This window comes from Nicotiana tomentosiformis, chromosome 11 (assembly GCF_000390325.3).
Source record: "Nicotiana tomentosiformis chromosome 11, ASM39032v3, whole genome shotgun sequence".
Lineage (NCBI taxonomy): Eukaryota > Viridiplantae > Streptophyta > Magnoliopsida > Solanales > Solanaceae > Nicotiana > Nicotiana tomentosiformis.
Window position 1 is genome coordinate 24,432,165 of NC_090822.1, and position 10,335 is coordinate 24,442,499.

At 36.0% G+C, this 10,335-nt stretch overlaps 1 protein-coding gene across 1 annotated transcript; it reads right to left on the reverse strand.

Moving 5' to 3' along the window:
• Positions 1-507: 507 nt before the first annotated feature.
• LOC104086157 (RNA-binding KH domain-containing protein PEPPER-like) lies at positions 508-9,360 on the reverse strand. The gene is made up of 6 exons (XM_009590355.4): positions 8,924-9,360; positions 4,919-5,168; positions 4,678-4,826; positions 4,331-4,588; positions 1,114-1,314; positions 508-936 (listed from the first exon to the last, which is right to left on the reverse strand). The coding sequence occupies exons 1-6, from the start codon at positions 9,275-9,277 to the stop codon at positions 745-747; spliced, it is 1,404 nt and encodes a 467-aa protein (XP_009588650.1). The 5' UTR covers positions 9,278-9,360; the 3' UTR covers positions 508-744.
• Between the last annotated feature and the right edge of the window lie 975 nt (positions 9,361-10,335).

Here is a 10,335-nt window from a genome sequence, read left to right on the forward strand (position 1 = left end):
AAGCAACTTACAAGAAGCTAAAAAAAAACTTTGCAGTTGCTTCCTGAAAAGTCTTGTAGTTGCTTCCTGAAAAGCCTCGCAGCTACTTCCTTTCTTTTATAAATAGAGGAATTTTCAATTCATTATATACATAAAGTTAAAATTTGAATAATATATCAGTTTCTCTCTATACTTGTCTTTACTTTACCGCCTTTACTTTATAACATTGATCAACTACAATTACTTTTTGCTAAAACTATTATTTCTCCTGTTCTTGAGAGATTGCTCAAAGAAGAATTAACATATACCCAGTTTATAGTGGATAAGAATCCTCTCAACTTTACAGATAACGAAACAAAAAGAAACATTCTAAAGAACAAAATTTGACAAGGTTCACTTATGGAAATAATAATACCCCTCCAACGAGGCAATTGCAACTGATCATTTTTATGAATTGGCAAGTTGCAACATCTACAAAATAACGGTTAAAAATAAATAATAAACAAGATATTAAACGAGAGATAATACTTTAAGAACCACACCTTAACCATTACACTTGCAAAATTCAATGTTATCATACCGACACATGTGAGAACTACAAGATATGGTGAGCTACTGAAAAGCTATCAATACATTGCAGTAAGAGACATCAGATTAACATAGCATGAACCACCTGCAGTTGCTTCAGTGTTTGCTCTGTCACAAAACGCATACGAACAAAACAGTACGGGTAACTACGAGTGCTAAGACTCAAGGCTAATCTGTTCATGACCTGTAGCTACTGTACCCTCCTGCACCAAATGATCCATAGCTGCCGCCACCACCATATTGCTGTCCGCCGTATGAAGAAGATGAATAGGAGCCACTGCCTAGGTTAGAGTAAGAAGACTGCCTCAAGCCTGTATCTAATTGGCCATAACTGCTTGGAAGTGATTCTTTGTGGCTACCCATAAATTCCTATAATGACCATTCATTCATCAGTTACACTGCAATTCGGAAGAACACTATAGAAACTCCTCAATCGCATATAATTTACAGGGTTTTAAATGCATTGCATAAAAATGTGAACTACTTATATCTCAACCTGACGGCTTCTTGAAACTATTCTTTATAAAAAGAGGAAATGGAGATTACCTGGATAAGTTGCTGAGCTGTCTGAACCTCTGATGATGTCCCTTTTATTTCCACAGTGATTTCATCAGGTAAGCCCCTACTTTCTTGCACAGTAAGAATGGCACCACTAGTACGCCGTATATAAGCAATGTTTGCTCCCCCAATGCCAATGATATCTTCTGCATAAGCTAGTGGTATTTGCATTTGAACAGTTTGGGAAATCTGCAAAGGAAAAACAAGATAAGATCGCCAAATAAAATATTGTTTTTGACATAACAGAGTAACTTTTCACACATCGAAAAAAACATAATATTAGCAACTTTAGCATAAGCATAAAAAGGGCAACCCGGTACACACAGCATTCCCCATTCACGTAGAGTCCGGGGAAGGGCCGCATCACAAGGGTGTGATGTAAGCAGCAAGCGCGAGTGGCTGATTCCACGGACCTAGGTCACACGGAGACCTTTAGCATAAGCATGTAAAGTTTAATTATGATTTTACAGATCGAGGTTTCTTATAGCAGAAAACATAAGCAACTAATCGTATAATCCCAGTTGAGATAACAAACATACTACTTCATAAACTCAGCTAGCGGTGTTTGGAAAGTGTAGCAAAGCAACCTATTGCAGCTAAAATTACTACAGTTTACAGTTAGCAAATGTTTCTCCAATTCTTATCACCAACCAAAATTTCTACCGACATATCTAATTCACTGGTGCACTTCACCCTTCCGAATAAAACCATAAAAATCACAACCACTGTATTTCTCACCAAAGGCAGATTCTAACTTAACAATGTCACAATTTATCTTAGAAGTTTAAAGAACAGATATTATCCTACAAATATCTCAATTAAAAGCCAGGAGGTTCTGTTTCTTTCTTATTTCATGCTTTTTTGATAAGGGTCTTCTCTGTCGAAAGGTCCATTGCAATTAGAATGGCTTAAACTGCAATGATCAGGGAATTGCAGGAGAGATCTGATTTTACTAAAAAACGCAAAGAAGAAATCGCTTTCATTTCAAGTACTGAGAAATCTTGCAGTGGGTAACATTATGTTAACTACAATATGACGTGTCAAATTATACGAGTCATAAACAGTGACTTATGCCGTTTCATATTACTTTTTGGCTACATAATCCGCTCTTGTACTTATCACCAACCAAAATTTCTACCGACATATCTAATTCACTGGTGCACTTCACCCTTCCGAATAAAACCATAAAAATCACAACCACTGTATTTCTCACCAAAGGCAGATTCTAACTTAACAATGTCACAATTTATCTTAGAAGTTTAAAGAACAGATATTATCCTACAAATATCTCAATTAAAAGCCAGGAGGTTCTGTTTCTTTCTTATTTCATGCTTTTTTGATAAGGGTCTTCTCTGTCGAAAGGTCCATTGCAATTAGAATGGCTTAAACTGCAATGATCAGGGAATTGCAGGAGAGATCTGATTTTACTAAAAAACGCAAAGAAGAAATCGCTTTCATTTCAAGTACTGAGAAATCTTGCAGTGGGTAACATTATGTTAACTACAATATGACGTGTCAAATTATACGAGTCATAAACAGTGACTTATGCCGTTTCATATTACTTTTTGGCTACATAATCCGCTCTTGTACTTCCATAAGAAACACTCTGTCCCGAACATATGTCCTTCAAGAAGCATACAGGTTAAGAAAACCTAAAAGTAATTGATAGAAAGCATAGCATAAAACTGAAGTACAGAAGTTGTTTTCTATGACTAAAAATTAATATGGGCAATTCACCGAGGCACTGGAGGTTGGCAAACCCATATACGAGCATTGACAAGACCATGACCAGTAGGTGAAGAGAGAACCTATGCAACTAGACAGTTATATTTACTTGTACAGCTCAAAGTAGCTCCTTCCCCAAGTCCCAAATCAAGATTACTCTAAACAATATTCTCAATTATTCTCGAGTAACATAACCATTGAGAATATTCTACACAATACTTTTAATGTTTATTTTGACAATCTCCCCACAAACTCAAGATGATGAGTTAACTTGAGTTTGCTTATTTTAAACAAGAAATACTAAAACATCACCGGAAAGAAAAATGGTGCTACAATTCTCTCTCAAAGAAAGTCAACAATTCAGAAGTAGGAAAAAAAGAGCATATTATAGTAAATCGAAAGGAGTTCTCGAAAAGACGGTACAGTAACGTAAACATCAAGACATCATCAGTTTATCTTGAAACTAGAAGGTGAAAAGTAACCAAAAGTTGCAGAAACAATGAACCAAACTACTATGCTCAGAGGAGGGACTGGCTACTCAGACTCCAATAAGAACAAAAGATGACTTTCCATGCCGGTGATAAAAAATTCAATGGCCAACGGCAATACTCGGACAAGGATACTATAAAGAAAAAGAAGAGAATATTCTAAACTAATATTCTGCTCAATAATTCACTTGATTAACAAATTCATTAAGAATATTCCCCACAAATTATAATGTTTCACTTCACATTCAACACTCCACACAAACTTAAGAGGAGTTCTTTTTCTTCTTGTATATTTGAACAAGAAATACTAAATCACAGCAAAGAAAAATGTTGCTAAGATTCTTTTCCCTAGAATGTCAATAGCAAAGCAAGCACAATATTAAAAGAAATGTGCTTATCGTAATAAACACAGAAATATATTCGCATAAAAGAGGTAGAGGGATGAAATGTCCAGGACCTCGTCAGTTTAGCTTGAATTAAGAGCTGAAGTGTAAATGAATGTTCTCGAAACAATGACAGGAAATACAATGCTCAGAGTAGAAGAGAGACTCACTGCCTGACTCTAATAACACGACAAAAGGAGTAAAAACAGCGAGTGAAAATGCAATGGCATAACAATACCACGAATAAAAAGAAGAATCTAATATCCACACTTTAATACCACGAATAAAAAGAAGTAAAAACGTTTTAAAAATAGTTTTGTTCAAAAAGTCACCTAAGAACCGGGGCCACAGGAGTGGTGTCACCCAAAAAATATTGTGGCGCCAAAATGGTCAATAGGAAGAAACAAGAATAGTGAACTTATGAAAGGAAAGAAAAACGTCGGATCAGACAGTATAACGGCCCCTTACTGTAGGCAAAAACTAATTAGTCTCCACCAAGATTGCAAAAGCTCCCATACCATGTGAAAATAGACAAGAGAAAGAATCTTACAGAAAAAAACATATGTTTCCACAATGTAAAGTTCCATGCTAAAGCCACAAATGACAAACCTGAGTAATAACAGGATTTCCAGCACGACCAAGGCCTGAAGTACGATTTGCAGAAAGTCCAGGATCTTGCCCATACAATGAAAGTCCAGGAGGATGATATTGTGAATCCAGCTGACTTTCACGTTCAGAAAATAGAGAATCCCTCTTTGTTGGAGGAGGATAATCCATGCCAAGTCCAGGCCGTGACGTATTAAGCATCGCCCTCTCAGACCAAGGTTCAGGTTCGCGTTCCTGCGTCTGAGTGGCAGGTGTATTGTACTGTGGAAAGAACAAGGATAACAAATATAAGCAGATAAAAGGACATTGATTTGATAATAAACTGACAAAAGAAAGAGAAGTAAACTTACGCTCTTTTCAAACAAGGGAAGAACGCTATGATCCACCAAGAACTTTCTAAGGTGCCCAATCACTGCTTCTAAAGCTTTAAGAACCTTCAGAGCTTCACCCTGAATCTCCACAACTCTCTCATCCGAAGTCGCATAGATTGGCATTTCATCTGAGTTCATAAATTAAAATGAACCCCTGCAACTTATTTAGCATAATTCCAGTAAATCAAACAGTAATAGAATGAAGACTGCGACAAAATACCATTTGAAAGAACTCGAATGGAGGCACCAGTTGTTTGCTGGATAGGCTTGATTAAAGACCCTTGTTTTCCTATTAAGTTCACAGCTTGTGTTGATGCTACAAGAAGTCTGATAGAGCAGAATGCAGCCCCAGCAGCTCCGGGTAAGTTTCCATCAGCTTCAAGTCCACTAACGCGTTTGAACACTCTTATTACAGCATCCAGCGCAGGGGATAATGCTGCCTCAGGTTCTTCCTTCCCCGATATTAGAACCTATGACATTGTTTATGGAGACTATCGTAAAGACTACTTTTTCAAAGAGAGGGCAGAACAGAAAAAGGAGGCCGAAAGCCTTCACAACAGCATCTAAATATATTGAAGAATGATAGCTTCGAAAGAATGATAACTAATGAAGCATCGAAGAGTGAGAAAAGAAGAATAAAATGCAAAATTCGCAAGAAAATAATTGACAGTCACCTTTCCTCTTTCAATTAGTCACATTAAAGGGGATGGGAAGTAATTTTTGTATCTAAAACCTACATCTATCGCTCCTCACCACTAGCCCCCTAAAGTAAAAGTAGAAAGCACAAAAGATCAATAAACTTGTGCTCAAGCGGCGTACAGCATCTCAAATATGGTGCAAGAAACTGATTTTCATTTGATCTTGGAAGCGTCCGTCAATTATTACAACTAACGAAAAAGGTTTTACGGAAGATCACGTGGATGCAGGAAACTTGTTAGTTCCACATCAAATCTTGGATCATTTTTGTCCCATTTCTGCAGCCATAGCAAAGGGGGAAAACTCCTCAAGCAGTCATCCACTTGCCCAATTATTAGAATTTGCATAGTTTAAAACAATGTGTCGGTATAGATGACGTCTTGATTGCATAAAAATTGGCACAAAACAAGATGTTTATAGACTCAAGATACGAAACAAAGTACTCCTATATCAGGACAGCATTTTGAAGATCCAGAAAACAAATGCTACACATAAATAACACTGTTACACTAGCAAACAAAGCAGTTGCAATGCAATGTTCGTATAATAAAAATTACGGAAAGAATCCAAGAAAACACTAGTGGTATAGTGAGAGCAAATCTATATTTTTTTTTCTGTTAACCGAGAAATCCCCTAGGCCCAATGTCGCACAGTTCGAAGCTAGGTGTATAACGGGCCCGCCCCTCTATTCTTCTCCACTTAAATACCAAGCTTTTGTATGCGGCAGGATTCGAACTCGTGATATGAATTCTATCTTATCAAAGCACTATGTGCTTCATAGGAATTATACCATGTGCTTTGATACGATGAGAATTGCTCTTTATTGGTTCCCTAGTATGTACTAAATTTTTAGGTACTCTATTCCCCTAAAGAACAAGCATTGCAGCCTTTAGCCATAATACAGATAATTGACACCTCACTAGCACGATTTTGTAAAGATGGATCCCTAACTTGACATTTTCCCAACTAAACACCTCAAGTTGGTCAAACACATGTTTTAAACACCTTTGACAATTGACCAGGCTTCTGTAACCTATCTTTGACTGGGTGGTACAAAGTGTGTGGTAATCATGCTTGTAAGGAGTGTAAATACATGCTTTATCAATAAAGAAGCATAAATACATGTTCACTTCTCTTCTCACAGTAAGTCTTTTTTTCCTACTTAATAGGATTAAGAAGTCAAATAATCACGGTCATTGCTCTGCTTTTTGCTTCACCTCTCTAGCTCCCTTAACATTTTCAGCTCTTTTGCTTTTCGTTATTTCAACTTCTGTCCCTCAGAATTAGCTTTGACATTAATCTTCAATTACAATTTCATTGCACTTCAAATAGATGCTTGTTCGGATGTCTAAAAGTAGATCACATAGCGAATTTGAAATCTCATGGCTCGGCAAAGCTTCTTAACGTTGTTGAACTCTATAAGTCTATATTGGGCTGGTTCTAATCTCGTGAACATCCATTAGCTTGCTGTTTGTTGTAAAAATCTTTGCCAACTACTTCTGGTAACTTGTTAGTGTAATACTTAGTCCTCTGTTCATTTTCATCCCTAGCAACTTCATCGTTCTCACTCTTCTTTCAATTCATTAAAGCTTGAGACCAGATTATTTTCAACATGAAAAGATCAGTTGAGTCGGTTACTTACATCTACCATTTTCTTTTTTTCCTTTTGTGTGGAAGGTACGGGGGCAGGGGATGGAGGGGTGTGCAGAGGATTTATGCTCTCGAGAATAAGGCTGATAGTATAAAGTGAAACTATTCCATACTTCCACAAATTCTTCTTTCTTTCCAGGAAGAGATTCTCCACCAAGATAATCAGACGATATTTGATGCAGACATTATCACTTTTAAAGCCGGAAAAGGTACTAACGGGACCGAGAACTACTGAAAAGGACTATGCATGAGAGAGCTTGTCGTTTGAAATTTCCAAATCCCTTTTACCCCTTTATTTGTCATCTCCTCCCAGTGCTCCCAGTGGCGGCCAAACTTATCGACATTCTCCCAGTGGTGTATGGGGTGGTATTGGGTGGAAGTGAAAGGAATGGTGCTAGTGGAAGAGAAGGAGTACGGTGCCATAGTCAGAAGTTGATAAGAGAAAGGTCTTTGAGATTTGTATAGATAACGCGGTGAAGATAAATAATGATGTGCGTGGATACTGATGTTTTATCCACATTCTCACAAATGAGGGACTCACGGGTCCAGATGTTTAAAATATGTATTCTAAAAACTTGAGGTGTTTAATTGAGAATCATGAAGTTCGAGGGCTAGTTTACAAAACCATGCAAGCTGAGGGATCAATGTGAGTTAAAGTGGTATTCTAAGTCACAAAAGACTCAAACTTTCTAAACCCTTTATGCTTATATGTCATAAAAATAATTTATAGGCTAGTAACGCAAACCAATAAAAATGTAATACTCAAGAAGCGTGAACCTGTGAATCCTGTGGTAAAAATCCTACTTTGCATCTTAGATTGCAAATTTTGATCTTCCTCCTCCGGTGCCATAGTTCCTCTCTTTCATTTTACGATTTTAATATGTTCATTTAACTAGTATGTTGTTTTTTTATATAAGTATTACACCAGTAGCAGAGTAAGGAACTCTAGCAGGGAGATTCAAACCAGGGCCGGCTCCAACCTTGTGTGAAGTAAGGCTTGTGCCTTAGTCCCCCAAATTTAGGGGGCCCATTTTATAAAAATAATAGGTTCATTTTTAATATAAAGGAAAGAAAACTTTTTAGATATATAAATAAAATAATAATTTGACTTACTTAAAAATGTGTAGATGAATAGTTTTCATAACTTTTAGTTTTTCATTTTTTACTCATTTATTAAAAAATTTGCTCTCTTTTCCTTAATTTGTCCGAGTCAATCTTTTTTTTTCCAATCTCTTCATATTTCAGAAATCCCTACATATTTTTGTATTTTTCTTTGATATTCTTACTCACTTCTTTCTCCAAGATTTCACTATTCACCTTCTTTCTCCAAGATTTCACTAGTTCAAGTGTTCAGCAATACTTTTAAGCTTCCAATAGTGCTATATTTCTATTGCTTTGTAAAATCTTATCTAAGATCAACAATAGATTAAATAAGTTGGCTATATTATCAATCGAGCAAGAATTATTAGAGAAAATCGATTATAAAAAAAATTATTAACAACTTTATATCTCAAAAAGTTAGAAGAGTAGACTTCAAATAAAAATGTATCTTATAACTTTCTTTTAAAAATTTAGGCCTCATATTAAATTTTGGAACTGAGGCATAGTTGTTATCATTAAACTAGAATCTTCCCCTATGTCAACGGAACTCAAAAGCTTATATATATGCAACAAAACACTTTTTTTACTAAGGGGAATTCAATTGACCCCCGGCCGCTAATCAATAGTGTAATAAAGTGTTCCTAACATAATGTCGAAAAGTGAATTTGATAGATAATCAAAATCAAATCTTGATAGCTAACTTAACATGAATTATATGCAACTATGTATAAATTAAACATTACTAATAGGATTGTGCATTTAAAGGGGTAACACTTACAATGCGATCAGGAGAAGAAGGAGGGCCATCGAGTACGCGAATCTTAGCGCCCGTTTCTTCACACATCTTCTTGACGAGCTCGCCTTTACGCCCTATTATACTTCCAACTTTGAGCACAGGTACTACCATCCTGAACACACAACTCCCGGGCCATCCTGGCCACTTTGGCTTCTCTATTGAAACCTCTGAAGCTGGAACTGGTTCAGCGTTAATTGAAACTGAGTCTGGGCCTTGGTCTGTTGTTTCTTCTGGTTTTTGTTGAGGATTTTCAGGCTCTGGTTTGGTCTCAGTGGTTGTTGTAAGGGTTTCTGGTGATATCGTAGAGCCGTTCTGGGTTTGTTCTGTGGAAGCCATTGGCAGACGCTGCTAGGGGTGGGGATGGGGGTGCGGGGGTGGTATTAGGGTTTAGGGCAAGTTTTTGCAGGTGAGGGAAAAATAAAAGAATTGAAAAATGGAAGATGTGGAGGATTTTATAGAGGCCGAGATTTTCACGTGCATAACACATACCTGTGCATTTTTATTTCTCTCTTCATATGTGAGCACTTCAACCAAGAGGTTGTGAGTTCGAGTCATCCCAAAAGTAAGTTGAAAAGTTGTTGGATTGAGGTATGTCGAGGGTCTATCAAAAATAGCATCTCTACCCAGGTAAGGATAAAGTATGCATACACATTACCCTACTCATACCCACTGATGGGACTATAGTGGGTTGTTGTTGTTGTTGTTGTTGTCGTAGGTAAATATTTACTCCTTGTTATCACCAAAGCAATTTAATTTTAGCATCTACGCCCTCCGGTCTACTCTATCAGATTTTTTGGCCTTTTTTTTGTAGTTTATAATATTTATTATTTTACGATATCAAAAAGTAATTACCTTCTTTTTTTTAAAGTGGTCCTTGGAGTAAAGAGCCTATGATTAGTTTGTTATATTTCTAATGAGCAAAATAAGGTTAATATGGTCAATTTTATTATTAATTAATGCTAAAAAAAAAATTAATATGTATGAAAAGAGCCAAAAAATCACTTAAAGCGGATTAGAAAGATTATCTATATTATATTAAAAACACGATGGCCCTTAGCGAAATGTCGTTCGCCTTTTTTACCCTTTAAAAATAGATTTTATATTGGATAAAATTTATAATTAAATTATCTTCCTAATATTTAGAACTTGAAAATTCACTGAAATTTTGATTATTAATTATTTCCTTATTTGAAGTATATACCTAAAATTTATGACTTAAAGGCAATTAATATTTTACCTTTAATAAATCATTAGAAAGGTCAAATATTTGGAAGGTCATTACACAATTTTACGTCCATCTGAAGTAGTCAACAACTAGAGTAATTTTATTGAAGAATAATTCTACTAACATTTAGTATTTTCAACAAATTACATTAATTTATTCTCATTAAGTT